At 50.8% G+C, this 20,490-nt stretch overlaps 1 protein-coding gene across 5 annotated transcripts in view; it reads left to right on the top strand.

Annotated features, from left to right (window-relative positions):
• Window positions 1-20,490, top strand: part of RANBP3 (RAN binding protein 3) — a 62,316-nt gene that overhangs the window by 21,149 nt on the left and 20,677 nt on the right. For 2 of the 5 annotated variants that reach the window (XM_011943512.1, XM_011943511.1), the window contains exons 3-5: window positions 5,492-5,695; window positions 15,591-15,627; window positions 15,719-15,805. The exons of 1 other annotated variant lie outside the window; for it this stretch is intronic. In XM_011943512.1, the coding sequence (XP_011798902.1) occupies window positions 5,492-5,695; window positions 15,591-15,627; window positions 15,719-15,805 (328 nt within the window). The remainder of the gene's footprint in view (window positions 1-5,491; window positions 5,696-15,590; window positions 15,628-15,718; window positions 15,806-20,490) is intronic. 2 more of the 5 variants (XM_011943514.1, XM_011943513.1) reach the window with 1 other exon arrangement.

Here is a 20,490-nt window from a genome sequence, read left to right as displayed (position 1 = left end):
CTTGCATGGGGACCCCCACTGTTTATCCAGAAATAATGTGTGGTCCCTCCGCACTGATGCCCAGTGGCGGCACTCCCCACCTCACACCCATTGCAACATGTTAGAGTGACCAAGTGCTGCGCTGTTTCAGTGTGTTTTGAGGATGTCTGCATCTTGTTGGTGATAACAGCCTTTGAGAATCTCATCAACTCCATTCTCCTGTGGCTTCTGTCCCCTCACAGGTGACCAGCTCCCAGGCTGGAAGCCGCTCTCATGATCTGGGACTCACGGCTGCTGGTCTTAGGTCCTGTCCCGAAGCCAGCATTTATCTTGATGTGGCCCAGTTTTCCTGAGCAATATTCAAGTGCTGTGTGGGGGTCGGGTGTGTGTGTTTGGGGGGATTGGGGAGGAGGGGAAAATGATTGTCCTAAACCTCCCCCAACACACCCCTCCCAGGATGCCTGTGTGTTAGCCTGGACTTATCTACTAATTTGTGAAACTTTCCCATTGTTACTTTTTTTGCTGAAGAAGAAATCCAGAAACATATGAAAACTTCCTTCTAGTTTTGTTTTGGTTCTCCAGGTATTTCCAAGATAAATCTGCCTCTGCTATCTCCTCTCCCTTGGGCCCTGACAAGTACAGCTTAATGACGTGGTTTTATGATTTGTCTTTTGGAGGTTCCTTCAGTACGAAAGGACTGGTGCATTTCTCTAGTTTTAGAGAATAGTAAAGGCTCAGGACTTTACTATTGTTGGAGCTCTGTTGGAAATGTTATAGTCATTCCTCAGGTGTTCAGTAAAATCAGGATTTTCTAGAATTTTACGTTATGATTATCTTTTGAACCATTTTTAGTTTAAAACAAAGGTTAGCAAATTAAGGCACAGCACTGTCACCTGTGTTTGTTTTGTTTTGTTTTGTTTTTTGCTGTTGTTGTTTTATATGTTTATGTTTTTATCTTTGAGAGACGGAGTCTTACTCTTTGGCCTAGGCTGGATTGCAGGATCGTGATCACAGTTCACTGCAATCTGAGATTCCTGGCTTCAAGCAATCCTTCCGCCTCAGCCTTCTGAGTAGCTGGCACTACAGGCACCACCACGGCACCTGGCTAATTAAAAAAAAATTTTTTTTTTTTTTTTTTTTTAGAGATGGTGTCTTGCTGTGTTGCTCAGGCTGGTCTCAAACTTATAGCTTCAGTTAGTTCTCCTGACCCAGCCTTCCAAAGTGCTGGGATTGTGGGCATAAGCCAACAAGAACAGAACCACAACAATCCCCTTTGCAGTAGCCTGTGGCTGCTACAACAGTAGTATTTGGACAGAGACCATGTGGCCTGCAGAGCCTTAAGATATTTAGTATCTGGCCCTGTGCAGAAAACAGCTTGCCAACCCCTGGTTTAAAACAGATGATAGAAATCAATAATTCTTTAAATTCGAAGACTTTAGGGCAACCAGCAAGATGAAACAGTAACGTGTAATATTTGCTCAGATGAATTTAAAGTGCTTTTAAAGTCACTACCTGCTGCGTCAGTAATGTTTTCACAGCTAAGGGGGTTTCGTTGCTTTGTGATTTGCAGGCTAATTTGCATGTATGATCTTCAAGGGGTCTATGCCAATTACATAAACATGTTGGAGTTGAACCGGAAGGCTAGCTAGGAAGGCATTTTTAAAAATGCCAAGTAGGCCAGGCATGATGGCTCACACCTGTAATCCCAGCACTTTGGGAAGCCGAGGCGGGCAGATCACAAGGTCAAGAGTTCGAGACCAGCCTCACCAACATGGTGAAGCCCCATCTCTACTAAAAATACAAAAAATTAGCCAGGTGTGATGGCAGATGCCTGTAATCCCAGGTATTCAGAGGCTGAGGCAGGAGAATCGCTTGACTCCGGGAGGCAGAGGCTGCAGTGAACCGAGATCGCACTGCTGCACTCCAGCCTGGTCGACAGAGTGAGACTCTGTCTCAAAAAAAATTAAAAATAAAAATTAAAAATAAAATGCCAAGTATAGGTCTTATCAGAATATTGGCTCACAGCCATTCTAAATGGACTTCTAAAAATAACTGCCCTCCAGCCTTGGGAGTTGGGCTGCCCACTTCTGTCACTCGCACTTCTGTGGCACCGTCGCCAGAGAGGCATGTGGGAGACCTCTGTGCTGAGGCCAGGAGCGGGAGGAGCCTTTGTGGGTGTTCGCTTCCCTGTCGGAGGACAGTGTCCACATGGCTCTGGAGTCCTTCCTGCCACTCGGGAGTGAGGTGGAAAGTAAACACACAGGGCGGGCGGCTGGCTTTGTTTCTCCTTGGCTTTCTGGTTCAGGGCCTGCAGGGAGCAGCTGCAGTATGTGTCAGAAGTGAGGGTTTGAGAGCCCTCCTGGTTTCATTCTCTCTTGCGGAGGTCATCAACCCATCCCTGTCTTGCTCTCCAGAAGCCGAGCTTGGAGCGAGCTGTTAGAGCTGCTGCCGTTGTTTTTCTGAGGAGGTTCCCCACCGCCCACTCTTTTTGCTTCAACATTTTATTTTGAAAATTTTCAAATCCTTGGAAAAGAGTGACACTGCAAACACTTGGGTATCCTGCACCTGGCTTCGCCGTTAACATTGCTGCCCTCAGCTGGGAATCCTGCCCCTGGCTTCCCTGTTAACACTGCTGGCCTCCGCTCTGATACTGGAAGTTAAGCCCATGTGACATTTCTGCCCTGAATTCTTCCACGGGTATCTCATAGGGATCAGGCCATTCTGCATGGTCTCACTACCATGTTACTCCTACGAAACGTTAATTCAGTAATATCCTCCAATATACAGTCCTTGTTTTAAATTGTCCCCCAGATGTTACTTATAGCGACTTTAACAACTTCTTGAGCTCCAAAGATCAAGAGGTCTCATCAACTGTGGGACCAGCTGACTTACCTTTCAGTAAACGAGATCTCAGACCATCCTATGGGGTTCAAGTAAAAGAGCCCCTTCCTCTCCACCATCTGCCCTCACACCATTCAAAGGAGACAGCTCTGTATGCTCAGGTTTTATTGCTGCATCATGATTCAACATGATTTGGAGTTGAAAAGAAAGACATGAAGCTGCCAGCCCAGGAGTTAATTTTGTTTTTGTTCAGTGGCAGAGCCACACAGCGGTTTTCTGTGGGCCCCATTGATGTGCCAGATTGCACTTCAGCACACTGCAGATTGGGACCGTGACCTGCGTGTGGGTGCTGGTGGCATCACTTAGCCTTGGGTGAGGTTGCCAAATCCTATTGTTCCAGGGCAGAAAAAGCCATGTGTGGTTTTAATTGTAGTCCTAGCGCCTAAAATGAAGCCATGGCCAGATTGGCAGCACAGGGATGTTGCTTACTGCCTTTCCATGCCGGGGCTTCCTGGGGAGGGCTCTGCTGTCTCGGCAAAATGCCTGCATTTACATGCACCAGTGTTTCCGGGGCAAAAATGAAACTTTTCTTTCTTAACTGTCTTGGATGGAGGTAGAGTTCTTTCTTTTTCTTTTTAATGTGAAGAGAACTTAAATATCCTTATGTGGGCTGTTCCATTATTTCTAAAGACTAAACATTTCTTTCAGTTGCTCTCTCTCCAGAGCGTTTGTTAATCTGAAGTGGGGAGGCTTTGAGGTTGTACTAGCAGAATAGTGCCCATTTGGTAAAAAGACAGAAGGCAGTTACAGAAATGCTATTTAGCAGAAAGTACAGTATCACTGAAAATGTGGTCTTAGCGTGTTTAGACCTGCTTTTGAGGCTTACTGTTGTTGTGATGAGCTTAGCCCTGGTGCACGTGGTTTTCGCCAGCCATGTGTATTTTAGGATGAGGTCAAAGGCTGGCAAAATCTTGATGTCCGATTTTACCAGACATGTTGAAAAACTCCAGGCTTCACCTTGGTTCTTTAGAGCTTACGCTTCCTGCCCAGGAGAAATGCTAGGACCTGAGTAGAAAATTCTGGAATGACATTGTTAATTCTCCCATCTGAGAGAGGAAGTGATGTAATACTTCTCAACAAACTCATCTTAACCGAAGATGACGAATTTGATCCTGTTTTGATGTCTTGATTTCCATGTTTGTGACTTAATTCTCGGGCCTCCTGTTTAGCATTTTGAATTACCATGAGGGTGTTCGAATATTTACATTTCAAAAGCAGGGATTACAAAAAATTCAAGTGGTTCTAAGTAGAGATAGGCAGTGCCTCACAGAGCTCTGGGTTTAATTTTTCTCTTGTGAGGTGTTAAGTCTCTCCCCATAAAGTAGCAACAGACATGGGTGGCTGGACCAACCACGGTGCCCTGTACAGGTTTAGAGAGCGGCTGGTCTGTGGATCTGCCCTGGATACAAAGAGGCAACAGTGTCCCCTTGATTACTCTTGATTACTTTTGAGATGTGAAGATTGCTTTTGCTTTCCTAGGAATTTGTGGACATTCTCCTACATCCTCTTTGTGTAGCTCCTTTCATCCTCCTGGATCACTACTTTTTAAGTAGTGCCCAAACCCCGTCTAAAGAGGTCAGCCACTTCACATCCAGAAGAAACACATCCACATCCACAGGGAGACGGGGTAGCCCTGTAGTCATGTAGGTCGCTGAGTGCGAGAAATGGCTCCATGTCGTTGTATAATGCCAAGAGGGAGGTTTGGGGACTGGAGCCTGTCTGTTTTAGGATGCCAGGTGTTTAACCCATTTCTCAAGAAAAGTCTTGGAGTTATGGCCACAGAGCTCTCAGCCCATGGAAGCCCTGCTGGAGTCCCAAGAACCACCTTAAAGGATGCCGGGTGTTGTACTCTGGGGAGGAAGACCCAGGACCAGCTGCTCTCACCTTGGCAGCTTTCCAGATGAGCCCTTGCCCAAGGTGTTGAGGATGCACCTGGGAGAATCCTAGGCCGAGGGGCACTGCGGATGGGCCCCCCCTTCAGCTGAACCACCTGCCTGCCAGTGATGCAAAAACCAGCTCTCGGTGTCCATGTCACCCCACACCTGCACTCACTGAGGTGGGAAAGCACTTTCTGCATCCTGGGTGTAAGCAGAACAAATGGAAAGTGCTAGAAGAACTGTAGCGAGAGACAGAAGCCCTTGACCCCAGCCTCCCTGGTTTCTCCCAAACTGTGGAGTTCCAGGCCCGCCTCCCCCTTTCCTGAAGCACAGAAATGGTGCTGATGGCTGGCTCCCCCATTTCAGTATTTTTGAGATCCTGAAAGGGTTTAAATCTTTTGCATGATCATCCCTATTCCTTGATCACCAAGGCCCATGAGCCAAGTAGCTCCTTATCGGGCAGCCCATAGTTTTGGAAACGAGGGTCCTGCTTCTCATACATTGTAGAGCCCCTTGCAGAGTCACATGGCACCTAGTCCACTCTCACTTTCCCTTCCGTCAGCCAGGAGAGCCGGTTTTGCTGAGTAGCACGTGCCTGCTCTCCCCACCTTCCTCCCAGGCGCAGGAGCTGCTGCAAGCCGAGCCAGCTCCAGCCTCTGACCCCTGCCCGCCCTTCCTGCTGTGTGGTGCAGCCTTTATTCACATTGAAGGAAAATTGTCTTTTTTGCTCCCAGTCCCCTGCAGAGCAAAAAGACTTGTCGGATTCGGGAGAGGAGCCTCGGGGGGAGGCTGAGGCCCCCCACCATGGCACGGGTCACCCCGAGTCAGCTGGCGAGCATGCCCTAGAACCTCCTGCCCCTGCTGGCGCCTCAGCCAGCACTCCTCCGCCTCCCGCTCCTGAAGCCCAGCTTCCTCCTTTTCCGCGAGAACTGGCAGGGGTAAGTCCACACCTACTCGGCACTCCTACTGCCCAGGGGGAGCCCAACCCAGACCAGCCCCTTTCCCTTCGGGTCCCTCAGATCCTGGCCCTAGCTAATTGTAAGCAGCTAATGGTAACTTAAAAGATGACAAGGATTTCTTCCAACTCCCTTTAATTCATGCTGCTGAAAAGTCAGGGAAGATCGAATCCCCTTTTTAGCCTTTTCTAAATTGGGGGAATATATACCCACAGCAAGAGGTGAATCGTGTTTCTCGAAAAAGACATGAGGGGTCAGGAGGAATTGAGTCGTGTGAAGTAGAACCTTCCAAACCTGATTTGACCCCTTCACCCTCCTTCCATTTTTCTTTTTCTTGTTTCCCTGAATGTGGGCATTCAAGTTTAGTGTCTTAGAAACCCACGAAGCTAAGGCTTCCTTTGATATCTAGGAAGAGGCGCTCTCCAACACAGATTACTTTGCAAGACTGATTGTGTTTGGACTGTGGTTAAGGCGGTGAACTGATTGTCTTCAATCAAAGCAGGAAGAAGAAAAGACTCTTCCTTTGAATCCAGAAGGAATCCCCTGAGCCCTTTATCTTTGTATTAAGAAGCCTTTTGAAGATTATAGGTGGAGAAGATTGTGAACTCTCAAGAACAAGAAATGTCTTGGGTTTTTGAAGTTTGATAAATTGGGAAAGGTAAACATTATCCTACATACAGGATTGAAAACTCCATCCTCTAGGTAACTCGTGACAGAAGACCCCCATTCTCAGGACAGGGAAAAAGGACTCTTAACAAGAAAAGAAGGGACCCAGCTCTACCTGCCTGAGCACTAGGCAGCCTTCCAGGCTGGTATGGTCCCAAACCTTACCCCAGACCTCAGCGTTCCTTCTAGCACATACCAGTCCCCAGTTTTTAAGGAAATTATTAACATTCAGCTACAGCCACCAAACCCCAGGACACTTAGGAAGCACTATTCAGCCAGGGGTGGGTTGGAGTCCTGTGTTAACATTTTGGAGGAGTCAGTGTGTGATGGAAAAAGAAGCAACAGTCTTTACTTGTGTCAGAGGCTATGGGGAGGGGGTAACGGCGGTCGTGGCCTTTGTGACACAAAAGTGGGTTTGGGGTAGTGTGAGACAGGAGCCACGGGAAGGAGTCCAGCCAGGAGGCGCTTGTCCCACAGTGCACTGGGAGTACAGCCCTCCCACGAGCTCATGTGACAGCCACCAGAGCGAGAATTAGGAGGTGGCTGCACCCTTCTTTTGTTGGCAGAGCAGCTGCTGGAAACTTCTCCTGAGTTGGGTATGGTGAGTTACTGCATCTCTGGTCCTTGAGAGCACAGGAAATGGTGTTCTCAGGTTTCCATCTTCAGCCCTCTGGGAACAGATGGTCTTTAGGGTCCACCCCAGAGGCCTTCCACAGGTGCCTGGGTTTGAAAAACGCAGCCCACATAGAACTCTCCAGCTGCAGAGGTGATGGTTTCTAGAATGGGAGTAGCAAACAAGTGGATCACAGAGTTGTTGTGACAGCAGGTGCTCTTCAAGAGCACACGCGCTGTTCTGTGCCCTGTGTACTTCTCAACAGAGGCCTGTGCGGGAGTGTCCGGAGGGGCCTCACCTCGTCTAGATGTTCATCTCTTTGGCCTGGCCAGCCCAGGTAGATCTCAGCATCCTAATTCTCATGGACTTTGGGTCTGAGGCTCTGATCCTGAGAAATTCAAGCAGTCCCCCACACTGGCAGGGGGAAGGTGAAACTGTATGGCAGGGAGCCTTGGGATGAGCTGGAGGTCACCGTGGGAGAGCCAGGATTGGGGGCTGCGCGGAGCAGTGTGTAAATGTTCCAGTGTAGCTCTGGTGGCCATGCGCATAACATGCACCTTATAGTTTTAGCATTTGTAACTTTCGGACACCCACTTTCAGGAACCCCAGGAGAGCCATCGTCAAGCCCCTTGTGACAGCTCTGAGCCAACCAGGGCTCCTTCCCTCGGGCTGTCTGCAGAGAGCACCCTGACTGGTTGCTGAGGGCTCCTGTTAATTGGCTTTCTCTACTAATTGGGCCTGCTCAGAGCAAAGTAAACTATTTTAGGTTACTTAGGCCATAGATCGAGTCAGATGGAACCCGATGCCAGCTGCTTCTTGGCCTGAGACTTTAATTTGGGTCTCACTCTGTATCACACTGGCGTTCAGGAAACCGCCCCCATGTTACCCGGCAGGTCTCATCCATCACGTATAGTCTGTTCACTTTATTCCACAGTCCCTGGGGGGGAATGTAAAGCTGAGAGTTCTTGATAAATTGTGGCTCGCTGAATTGTTGCTTGTAAAGGGCCCTTATCATCTTTCAGTCTCGTCAGAACCCTGGCCGTGGAAGAGTCAGTACCAGGAAAAAGTCTCTATATATCAGACTTCCTGGCTTCAGAAGACGGTCTGAAGAAGATCAGACCACATCCCGATTAAGTTCTCTGTTTCATGCGGAGAAAGCAGGCAGCTCTGGGCACTCACTCTGAACCTGGTGGAATTGTACTGGACTGAAGCTCCCTGCCAAGGACCTGCTGAGCTTCAGATATGTTTATTATACCCACCAGGGAGCTTCAGGAGGTTCTGGAATGAATCCCTCTGGCCAGTTTCCCCCCACCTTCTAGTCCCTGCACAGGATTTGGCCCTCAGCCCCCCGCAACTTTCAGACCTTTGGAAGCCCCCTCTCACTGGCTTTTCTCAGGGCCTGCCCTTTTGACAGGAATTTCTCAGCTGGTTGCCTCTGCCACTGAATAAAAAGCATTGAACTGGCCCATCATTTATTTTGTATCCCAGGCATCCAGCCATGACCAGCCAGGTTTTCTAACTTGTCAGACTCACTGAGACCCTGATACGCCTCTTGGTTGCCACAGTTTTATAGAGGGAATTTATCTCTTTTTTTGACATGGAGTCTCACTCTGTCGCCCAGGCTGGAGTGCAGTGGCCTGATCTCCGCTCACTGCAAGCTCCACCTCCCGAGGTTCACGCCATTCTCCTGCCTCAGCCTCCTGAGTAGCTGGGACTACAGGTGCCTGCCACCATGCCCAGCTAATTTTTTTTAGTATTTTTAGTAGAGACGGGGTTTCACCATGTTATCCCGGATGGTTTCGATCTCCTGACCTCGTGATCCGCCGACCTCGGCCTCCCAAAGTGCTAGGATCACAGGTGTGAGCCACCGCGCCCGGCCATCTAGAGGGAATTTATCTGATATGGCCTTGCTTTCTGGTCTTTCCTAGGGGACCAGGTAGACAGTGCCGTTCCTTCCTGCTTCTTCCTTGTTGGTCTTTGTGTCTGGAGTCGGCTTCTGAAACTGTCCCTTGCCCTAGGCCGCCTTGGCAGCCGTGTCCTCCTTGAGGCCACACCAGACAGTCTGACAAGATGCGTGTTTTTTGGACAGGGCAGTTCTTAATAAATGTGACAACCACGATTTTCACTGTTTCATTCCTTATGCAACAAACAAACTTCCCACCCCTGTATTCCCATTCCAGATGGGATGTGCCCCCCGTCTTGTGTTTAGCGACAGGGACTCATGCGCCTCACAGAATTGAGCTACTTCCCGCAAGCTCCCAGTGGCTCCTGGTGGGGAGATTGCTGCGCCGCCAGCCCCTGCCCCGCCGGCAGGGACGCAGGGCACAGGGTCAGCACTCACAGTGCTCGCTCCTGAGCAGCCTGCAGCCTGAGCCGCGGGAGGACTGCTTCACCTTCTCTGAGCCTGCTCCGTTCGCTTCTGCTGTCCCAATGCCAGAAAGAAATCAAAGGGCCCTCTGGTCTTCTTTCTCTTCTGCTTCCTTATGATTACTCTGGGACGCTGTCATCATGGTGTTGAAATGGGTGCTGACCCAGCGTTCCCGGGTGTCATCCTGAAGCCCTGCCCCTCGCAGCAGTGGAGTCTAGTTTGGGAAAAGCGGAGGAGGAGGAGGAAATGGGGCTCTTGTGTCCTGCTTCTGTCCTCACCCCTCCCCATTAAGCTCGCGTCCTCAGAGCTTGCTCTTTTGTTTGTTTTTTTTCTCTCTCTCTTTTCTTTTTTTGAGACAAAGTCTCACACTGTTGCCTGGGCTGGAGTGCAGTGGCCCTATCTCAGCTCACTGCAAGCTCTGCCTCCCAGGTTCAAGCGATTCTTCTGACCCAGTCTCCTGAGTAGCTGGGATTACAGGCATGCACCACCATGCCTGGCTACTTTTTGTATTTTTAGTAGAGACGGGGTTTCTCTGTGTTGGCCAGGTTGGTCTCGAACCCCTGACCTCAGGTGATCCACCCGCCTAGGCCTCCCAAAATGCTGGGATTACAGGCGTGACCCACTGTTCCCGGTCTGGAGCTTGCTCTTAAAATCCTCCTGAGCTCTGGTTGCAGACCTCTGGGTGCTGACCCCGAGTGTGTCCCAGGCATTGTTCGGGACCAACTCCTGAGGACCCACTGCCTTGTTTGGGATGAGGGGTGGCCCCAGACTGCCTTGACACCAAACAGGTCCAGATTCCTGGGCTGCTGACTCCAGGAAATGGAAAATGTGGAGCTGGCATTGGCTGTGTGCAGGGCTGGGTGGCTCAAAGGAGGTTCCTTCACCCCAAACCTTTTCCTGCTTTGGAGAAGACAGCACAAGCCAGCTGGACAGCAAGTTCCAACGTCTCCTGAGAGGAGAGGCCCTCCATCCCAGCAAGGCGCAGGGTGTGGAGGCCTGGACGGGGACAGAAGGCAGGCAGCGCCTCACTGGCCAGTGGGTTAGGATTCAAGAAGAGCTCTGTCCACAGGCACGCATTCCGTCTTCTTGCTTCCCTCCGCTGGGTCTTAGTGGAGAGTTGCTGGCAGGAGGTTCCCCTGTTGGAATCCTCCTGTGTTGTCCTTCCCAGGCCTTGGCTTCCCAGCCTTTCCAGGACCAAGAGGCCCCCCACTTTGCTGCAGGCAGGTTCTTAGAAGAGATTTGGGGCACGGATTTGAGGGTCTCCTGAGGTCAGGGGTCAGACAGCATCTGAATCTTGTCTGCCTAGTCACCCATTCTTCTCAGGGTCGCTGAAGGGGGACACGGTGGAGGACACAGCCTCCACCCATGCAGCAAGTCCTCAGCAAGCACCTTCTGTGCAGGTGTCCCGGGTGTCGGGTGAATGAGCTGTGTTGTAGGAGACACCTCTGAAATCATCTCCCTCTATGATAGAACAAAACAGGGTAGCTCCCGAGAGGGGCTGGGATAGGGAGTGAGTACGTGCTTACCCTGGAGGTGGCGCTCACAGCATCTCAGACACGCAGGGACAGGGAGGCAGGGCCCCCACAGAGGAGCAGCACTCAGTGAGGCAGAAGCAACCAACATGTTCAGAAAACAGGAGGCCACATGGCCAGAGCCTGGTGGCAGAGGGGACTCTGTGCCTGAGGAGGCCACCAAGGCAGGAGGGAAAGGTACGTTCTCCAGGGTCTAGAGCTAATGGGACTTGCTGGCAGGTTGGAGGTGGTGGGTGAAGGGGAGGATGAGTCCAGAATGCCTGGGGACACCACAGTGTTCCCGGGGTTGCGCCTAGAGCCACGAGGCGAGGAGACCCCAGGAGACTGTTGGGAGCCCTGGGGCCACACTCCACACTCGACCTGGGCATGCTGCTCTGGAGAGAGCATCCATGGCATCCACCATCCCTGAGAGGCATGGGGGATCGTGAAAAGAGCCCCCAAAATGCGCAAAGCAAAAACGGACAGAACTGAAGGGCATAATAGTCGAATCAGCCGTAAGAGTTGGAGACTTAGTACCCCACTTTAAGTAATGGATAGAACAAGATCAGTGAGGAGCTGGAGACTCAGTGCCTCATGTTGAGTAATGGATAGAATATCTAGACAGGATCAGTAAGGAAGCAGCACTTGAGCAACACAAAAACCAACCAGACCTAACAGACATACAGGACACCCCACCCAAACAGCGGGGTACACGGCCTTCTCAAGTGCACATGGAAAATTCTGAATGGGAGACCATTTGTTAGGTCACCAAACACATCTCAAATTTTAAAGGATTGAAATATGGAGTATGTGCTCCAATCACAAGGAGATAAAATTGGAAATCAGAAACAGGGAAACTGGGAAATTGACATGTGAAAATTAACCTAGATAACCACTGAGCCAGAGAGTTAGGTGTGGAGGCAGCAGGAGAAACATCCCGTGCGGGGGTGAGGAGACATGAGGGAGCTCGGGGACCAGCTGCCTCCGTAAGGCCAGACTCAGGTCTTCTCCGGCTTCTCCATGGGCTGCAGGGGGCCTGGGATGCAGTGTCTTTTTGTTGAACAAATGCTAAACGGGCTTCTACCGTGAGGACCAGTTCCTTCCTAAGTCTAGTGGGGTCCCTGACACAACTCCCAGGATCAGAATAAGCCACAGAGAAAGACTATAAGGAGCCTGGAGGTCATCTCACCAAGGGGTTCGTTCTCGCCTGAGGGAAAAGGAGGATATCACTAGATGAGAGAGCAGGTTGTCTACAGAGGCCAGAGAGGGTATGGCCATCTCCTGGTCCCAGAAGTCATTTAGGAAGGGACAGATCCCCCAGGACCAGGGAGGACACCGTGTAAGGGTTTTGGTACAGTTGAAATGCTCGTTGGATTAAAAGGGGAGAGAAAAGCCTAGAGCCACAGGATGGGACTTGGGGGCAGGGTTGTCCTGGGCCTGCTGTTAGAAATGGATGGGAGGACAGGTAAGGCCAGGGAAGCCAGAGGTGAGGCAAACAGTGCGGTGTCCGAGGAGATCGGGCTGTGCCGAGGCAGCTGGCCTCAGACGGGGACCTGCACAGAGCATTTGGAGGCCAAAGCCAGCCTGCAGGGCTCTGGAGGGCGTGGATTACCCAGAGGGCAAGGAGGCTGTGTTAGGTGTCGTTTCTGAGAGCTGCCTGTGCTGGGAGGCTGATGTAAGGGCCCGTTAAGGGTGGTAGCTGGCTCAGGCATGAGATGCCCAGGCTCATCATGAGATGAACAAAGGTTTTGGCAGCCTGGGTGGGCAGATGCTGCTTCTCTTTGTTTCTGTCACCTTTGCTAAGTATGAGGGTGAACAATAGCTGGAACCTGTACCCACCCCACAGATGTCACCCAAGAAGAGGAATGCCAAGGTGGTGACAGCTGAGCACTATCAGATGCAACTCCAGGCTCTGGCATCTCTAGAAAGGTTCCCAGTCCAGGTCCCTCGCCTCCTGGCTGCACCCAGGACTCACTCCACACCCCTGACTCCCTGTTCATGCCTGCCTTGAACTCTAAATTAGCCCTGCCCCCAGCGTAGCCTCAGGGTTTTACATCAGTTGGGAGTTTGGTCTCATCAGGTGTGGGTCACGAGCATTGTAATCATCTGCTCCCAGCGCCGGGCTGAACACCTTACCTGCCCTGGCTGTTGCCTCATGCATCCCCGTTTTCCAGGTGAGGAGACCGAAGCCTGGCCGAGGTAAGGTTTCGCCCCGAGAAAATGGTAGAGCCAGAATAAACTTGACAGTTCTTGCCTTCAAGAGGCGGCAGGGACTAAGCAGCCTCTGCGCCCCCCGTGCTCTTGTCCTGGCCAGAGTTGGTACTGACTCTAGGGCCAAGCTGTTCGATGGCATCGCGTTTTGGACTCAGTGGTATTTTCACAATTGCCCCAGTGACTCATAGAACCCACTGTTGTGTTACAAGGATTTTGTGTTTCCCACGCACTTTGATGATGTCATCTTGTGGGGATAGTGATCATCAGCCCTCACTCGTACAGTCCCCTGGGACTATTTCCAAAGCCCTCTCAGAACACGGGCCTCAAGCAAGAAGCTCAGGCTTGCTTTTCCCACACAAACCCATGTTGTCAGCTCACATGGGACGCGAAAGTCCAGGGTAGGGTTTTTTCTGACTGTCGTGAACGAACTATGTGACTTCAAGTCAACGTTCTCTGGGTTCTCACTGCCACACGCTCCAGTCCTGGGCCTGTAAGCTAAGATGCTGTTTACATTTTTAAAGGATTATAAAAGCAAAAACAAGAATATATGACAGAGACCAAAAGTGGCCCACAAAGCCGGCAGTACCAACAGTCTGGCCCTTTATGGGAAAATGCGCCACCCGGACTTGAAGGGGGTCTCCCTTGGCTCCTGTGCGCTTCGGTTTTATTTATTGCAGTTTGCTTTCCCAGGCCCCGCTGCAGTTTGCAAAGCACTTTCACATGCATCATCTCCCGTGAGCCCCAGCAGCTTGTCGAGGCAGACGGGCTTCATTTGGCTAAACTTGACCTCTGAGGAGCATGTTTGAATATAAGAAAATTGGTTCTTCTGCTTGCTCTTGCAGGGAGTATGCCAGGAGGAGCGGCACCCACTCATCGGTGTGCTTTTGGCTGCTACATTCTGAGACAGGACATAAATGAGGGATTGTGTTGCAGGAGAGGATAAACACTACTCATTTTAAGTTTTGAGGGATTTTGTTTTGTTTTGTTTTGTTTGAGATGAGATGTGTCCTTCAGGCTGGAGTGCAGTGGCATGGTCATAGCTCACTGCAGCCTCAGACCCCTGGGCTCAACTGATCCTCCTGCCTCAGCCTCCTGGGGAGCTGGGGCTACAAGCATTCACCGCCGTGCCCAACCAATTTTTGTGTGGCTGGGTTTTTTTTTTTTTTTTTTTTTTTTTTTTTTTCTGTCGCCCAGGCTTGAGTGCAGTGGCACGATCTCGGCTCGCTGCAAGCTCTGCCTCCCGGGTTCCTGCCATTGCCTTGCCTCAGCCTCCCAAGTAGCTGGGACTACAGGCGTCCACCACCATGCTCAGCTAATTTTTTGTATTTTTAGTAGAGATGGGATTTCACCATGTTAGCCAGGATGGTCTCAATCTCCTGACCTCGTGATCCGCCCTCCTCGGCCTCCCAAAGTTGTGGGATTACAGGCTTGAGCCACCGCGCCCGGCCTGGTTTTTTACAAAGCCAGTTTTATAAAGCCTGGTTTTTTATAAAGCCAGGCTTGCCATGTTTCCCAGGCTGGTCTCAAACTCCTGGGCTCAAGCGATTCTCCTGCTTCAGCCTCCCAAAGTGTGCTGGGATTACAGGCATGAGCCACTGTGCCCAGCCCATTTTAAGTCTTTTTTTTTTTTTGGAGACAGAGTCTCCCTGTGTGGCCCAGGCTGGAGTGCAATGGCATGATCTCAGCTCACTGCAATCTCTGCCTCCCGGGCTCAAGCCATTCTTGTGCCTCAGCCTGTAGCTGAGATTACAGGCGTGCGCCACCACGCCCAGCTACTTTTTTGTGTGTTTTGAGTAGAGACAGGGTTTCATCATGTTGGTCAGGCTGGTCATGAACCCATTTTAAGTCTTGGTTGCTAGTTGTTCACACTCTAAAGCTAAAGTTTGTGGAATAGGGAATTCTTCAGGTCCCTCCCCTCGACCTGTGACTGGGCTTTGGCTTTGATGGTTCTGTTCTAAATGCTTCACAAGCAGGCTTTGGTCCAAAACATCCAAACTCTTGCTTTCTCTGGAAATAACGGCCCACCCTGAGACAAGGATGTGCATGGTAGAATGTTCCAGGGCTAGGAAGGGAAACCATTCCTATCCGGTGTGATGCGACCGTTTTACACAAGTCCGCTGCCTCAAGGGTGGAGAGGGTTGCTTTTCAGCTCTTGGCAGGATGAACAGGGGCCAGATGAGGTTTGGCTGCGTTTGAATTTGGGGGTGGCGGGCCAGTTAGCGTAACCTGTGGAGAAACAAGAAACTGATCGGGGTGCTGCGGATCCTTTCCCAGCCACTGAGAGGATTCCTTGGCATGTGTTTGTGAAGCTAGGTGCAGAGGTTCACCAGGGGGAATTTTTGAGCTTTGGGCTGAAATCCTGGCTCGTTCGGGTGCTGGGCTCTGGGAGTTACTGGGAGTTAGCTGCCCGCGGTGCATGTTGGGATATTTGTTATGGAGCCAAGAGTTGCTCGGTTGCCGTGAGGCTGATGCCCTCTGACCCCGGCTGTGTGCTCCTTGTTTCAGAGGTCAGCTGGCGGCTCCAGTCCTGAAGGCGGAGAAGGTAAGGAGCTCTCTAACACCTTTGACCATCTTCAGTTTTAAAAACAGAAGCAACCTGATTTTTCTCCTCCTCTTCTCATCATTTTCTGTAGATTCTGACAGAGAAGATGGAAATTACTGCCCTCCTGTCAAGCGAGAAAGAACGTCCTCTTTAACCCAGTTCCCACCCTCACAGTCAGGTAAAATATGCAAACGTAACCGAATAGTAAAAGCGTTTATGCTTACAAACCCGCCGTTCCCCTCAGTGCTGCGCATCCGTCTGCTGTGTCCTTCCTGCCCAGCTCCGGTTAGAGTCGATCTGAGGCTCGGACTTGGTCAGGAGTGAGGTGAGAGCTTGCCCAGAGTGCAGCACCAGGGGTCCTCGTCTAGAATCAGTGACACTGACAGCATGGTGAGACTTGGTGGCCTGCGGAAGACTGGGAAGAGATCGTCCCTCTGAAATGGAGGAAAGGGGTTGACTGCTTAGAGCCCTGTTGGGGCCTCTGCCTGTTAATTACATCTCCTCTTTCCAAGGCTGGGCACAGACTGGGGGTTTAGGGGTGGGGTGTTCTCCTGACCCCTCAGCTGTATGCCCAGCACAGGCAGTCCAGTGCAGTAGCCCAGACATGCACATGCATGTGCACACAAGCATGCACACACAGTAACCAGCAAGCCAGGAGGCCCCAGCAGAGGCCCGTGTATGATGCTGTGAACTCCCAGAGGAGAGGAGCTTGTGGGGGCCTGGAAGGGTGGGCCAGGCTCAGACTGTGGAGTAGGGCAGGCTAAAGGGCTTGGAGGCCCTGGACGTGAGGTCTGGTCTGAGCACAGGCATGGAGGTCAGCCTGGGGACTCATGCAGGCTGGTACAGGAGAGAGGTTCCTGAGGCAGATAACACCATCAGCACTACTTAATGTGACACTCAGAAAGCCTGGCCTCCAGCCATGGAGGCGCCTGTGCAGATGTGAAGGTAAACGCCACCGCAGGGCTGTTCTCTCGTCCGCATCTTGACTTCCCACTCTGACATTGTCTTGTGGCCTCTGTGGTTGGCTGTCTGTAGCACCAACTTGGAGATACATGAGTGTTTAGACAGGTTCTCCGGTTACCCAACTGAAATCCATTCTTGGAAAGTTCATGTAAATCATTTTACACTCCTGAACCTTCAGGATGTCAAGTTGTTTCTGTTTATAGAAGTCACGCATGTGTTACAGGAACACACAGTGTAGGAAGCCAGGCTCCTTCCCAAGTCACCCCTCCACCCCCCGCTCTCATGCCCCTTTCCCATCGTGTTGGTTTTGGACATGGCCGCGTCTTTTTGCAAGGCTGCATTAGGTTTTCCAGTGCTATTACGCTGTCGTCTGCTGACCGGATATTGTGGAACTGTCCAGATGGCTTGCAGTCGACATCCTTTATTTAATGATCTCTGCGCCCGTGGATAGGTGCTCTGTGGAATGAGGGAGCTCCGCTCCCTGCTTGTTGATTTTATTCCTTCCCACTCACTGCCCACTGCTAGACCGTGCTTGCTGCATCGGAAACCAGCATAGAGAAGAAGTGTTTGGGCTGTGAATGTAGGCTAAAGAGGTGGGGGACCACTGTTCTCCCCTGGCCCACTTCAAATCACCTCCCGTCCAGCGCGGCAGCCCCCAAGAGACAACTCAGCTTTCCATCTTCAGGGCAACTGGAGGCGTGAGGGGCACCGATAATTTGAACAGTGTTGTCTTTGGTTCCATTCTGCGTAGAGTGAGTTCTTCCCCTACGAATTCCACTTCATTTGTGGAAACCTGTTGGCCGGCCCACACCCTGGGAAGCAGTTGCCCTGATGAAGGAAGATCTTAGGTGGGGAAGGGGACCCCATGGGCAATCCTCCATAGGTGAGAAGGAGTCAGGGTCTCCAATGTGGCCTGGAGCATCCGGCACCTCCCCTGCCGGCTGCCCCTGCAGGGGTGCAGGGACAACGGGGTGGCCCCAGTTGACCAGAGTTAACTGTAGTCATCAGACAGATGAAGGCCGTCGGGCTGGAGACCCTCGTAGTGCTATAAAGAGAGTTTTGGGGTTTGCTTTCTGGGGAAAGACTGCATGCCCTGTTTGCGTGCTGTCCCATCTCCTCCCGTGGGACATGAGGGTTCACCCCACCCATTCATGCTGTTTTTCCTCTTGTTCCCTCCCCCACCTGTACCTCCTTGCCGACAGTTTCAAAAAACAATGTTTTTATGCCATCAAGCTTCTGCGAGCCATCTGCAGGCAATTCCGACTCAGACCCAGGTGAGCCCCCGTCCCTCTGCCTTCCCGCCCAGTCTGGGGGTTCTCCTGGGAGGAAAAGCAATTGGTGTTGGAAAATCGGATCTTCAGCGGACATTTAAAGTCAGTGCTTTTTCAGCTGTTAAAATTTTCCCCCAACTCTTCAGCTTATAGTTTGGGGATCTGGCGTGAGATGAGGCTTCATAAGCCCTTATGTTTGTTTCTGCAAGCGGGGCCTGGTTGCATGGGGCCTTAAGTCCTCTAAAAACAACCTGTAAAGAAATGCATTACTCATTTTTCAAAATTTTATACAAGTAATGCATTCTTAATTGGGGTTTTTTGTTTTTTTAAATGGAGTTTCACTCTTTTTGCCCAGGCTGGAGTGCAGTAGCGCGACCTCAGCTCACTGCAACCTCCACTTCCCAGGTTCAAGTGATTCTCCTACCTCAGCCTCCCGAGTAGCTGGGATTACAGGCGCACACCACAACGCCAGAGTAATTTTATATTTTTTAGTAGAGATGGGGTTTCACCTGTTGGCCAGGCTGGTCTTGAACTCCTGACATCAGGTGATACGCCCGCCTTGGCCTCCCAAAGTGCTGGAATTACAGGCATGAACCACCGCACCTGGCCCATAATTGTTTTTTCTTCAAAGTAAATCAGAAATATTTCAAGTAAAAAGAATCCCTGCCCCTTCCCCACTCACCCTGCCATCCCAGAGGTAACGCCTGTGAAGTTGGTGAATTTCCAGACCCCTTTTCAGTGTATTAAATTCTCACATTAATGTTGCTTAGATCTACCTAGATAAATATGTTTATTTAATCACAGCTTCAAAACTTTTTTGTGTGTTTTGGAGATGGAGTTTCGCTCTTGTCCCCCAGGCTGGAGTGCAGTGGGACGATCTCGGCTCACTGCAACCTCCGCCTCCTGAGTTCAAGCAATTCTCCTGCCTCAGCCTCCCAAGTAGCTGGGATTACAGGCATGTGCCACCATGCCCAGCTAATTTTTGTATTTTTAGTAGAGACGGGGGTTTCACCATGTTGACCAGGCTGGTCTCGAACTCCTGACCTTGAGGTAAACTGCTCGCCTCAGCCTCCCAAAGTGCTAAGATTACAGAGGCGTGAGCCACCGCATCCGGCCTCCAGCTTTAAAATTTTAAGGACAGCCACTCACCCTTTCTGAAGAACATGGAGCCTGCCTTTTTGGTCTTTCACTGGAGAACCAACTCCAAGGTTTCCTGAAAGTTTCTCTCACGTGGCTGAAATTCCTCATAAAAGATTTAACGAGCAAGTTTAACAACCTGAATTCTGTAACCCAACCTACCTTATATAAATTCATTGCCGACTTCAAAAGCATTGTGAGATAAGTTAGCCGCTGGCATGATGTCCGTGTCAAGGGAAGAGGTGGGTTTTTATAACTCTGAGCATTGAGTTGATGGCCCCGTTTCAAAGAGTCATTTTGACTCTAAAAGCAAACTGTTTTGAGCCAACCGCCTGTTCTCATCCTGCAGAGGGGCTCTGGTGTTTCAAGGTTCTCAAGAAGAGCAAAATGTTGGTTATTCCTGGGGTGTCACTTAGCAGGTGGTGGTCTGGACGGGAGCCTGCCGTGGTGAGGCAGGTTCTGCTTTAGGTGATCAGTTTCTAAAGCTGTGTCTGGTCCCATTTGTGCTGCTGAGCTCTGTTACAAATCTCATGATCACTTCTGAGGTCTGTGAGCAACGGCCTCCCTCCTGGCTGTCTGCCCACAGACCTTTCCCCTCCAGTCTCAGGAGCAGGGCAGCTGTTTCACAGGCCCGCCCCGACACGGCATGGTTTAAAGCCCCAGCACCCTCAACGCATGAAAAGCCGGTCATATTAGCCTCACATCAGTTCTGCAAAGCCAACTTCACATCCTTGTCTGCCTGCCTTCTGTTTTTTAGCTTTAATTTTGAAAAGCTTTAACACAGAAGAATTTATCTGTCCCTTTTATCTGGAGACCCCATTTAGCTTTCTCCAGTCGGCTCCATGAGTCCGTTAGGAAAAAGGACTCAGACCCTGGTCCTACCTCACATACCTCCACTTTCATCAGGAATGGGTCTTCAGGCTTCCCTTGACTTTCATGACCTCGAGGCTTACAGGTCAGCTGTTGGGTAGAATTCTCTCAGTTGGGGCCTGTCCAGTGTGTCCTGGTGGTGAGACCCAGGTGTGGCGTCTTGGATGAGAACGTCACAGAAGCCCATGCACAGTACTCATTTGTCCCCTTACCAGCATGGAGTAGCTGTGACCGCGATCAGGGTGCTGTCTGCCAGGTTTTGCCACTGTAAAGTTACTTTCCCCTTTGTGCTGGATGGTTTCTGAGAGACACTTTAGACTCCGGGACTGTGTGTACCTCGTCGCACTCGTGCCCTCCAGTGCTCGCTCCCAGTGATGTTTACAAAGTGATGTTTCCTGCTGACAACTGCCCCATGGGATTCTCTTCCTTTTTTTTTTTTTTTTTTTCTTTTTGAGACAGAGTCTCGCTCTGTTGCCCAGGCTGGAGGGCAGTAGCACAATCTCGGCTCACTGCAACCTCTGCCTCCCGAGTTCAAGCAATTCTCCTGCCTCAGCCTCCCAAGTAGCTGGGATTACAGGCATGTGCCACCATGCCCAGCTAATTTTTGTATTTTTAGTAGAGA

Source organism: Colobus angolensis, unplaced genomic scaffold (assembly GCF_000951035.1).
Source record: "Colobus angolensis palliatus isolate OR3802 unplaced genomic scaffold, Cang.pa_1.0 Scaffold22, whole genome shotgun sequence".
Taxonomy (NCBI): Eukaryota; Metazoa; Chordata; class Mammalia; order Primates; family Cercopithecidae; genus Colobus; species Colobus angolensis.
The sequence above is the reverse complement of the archived record's forward strand: the minus strand, read 5'-3'. Positions and strand labels throughout refer to the sequence as shown.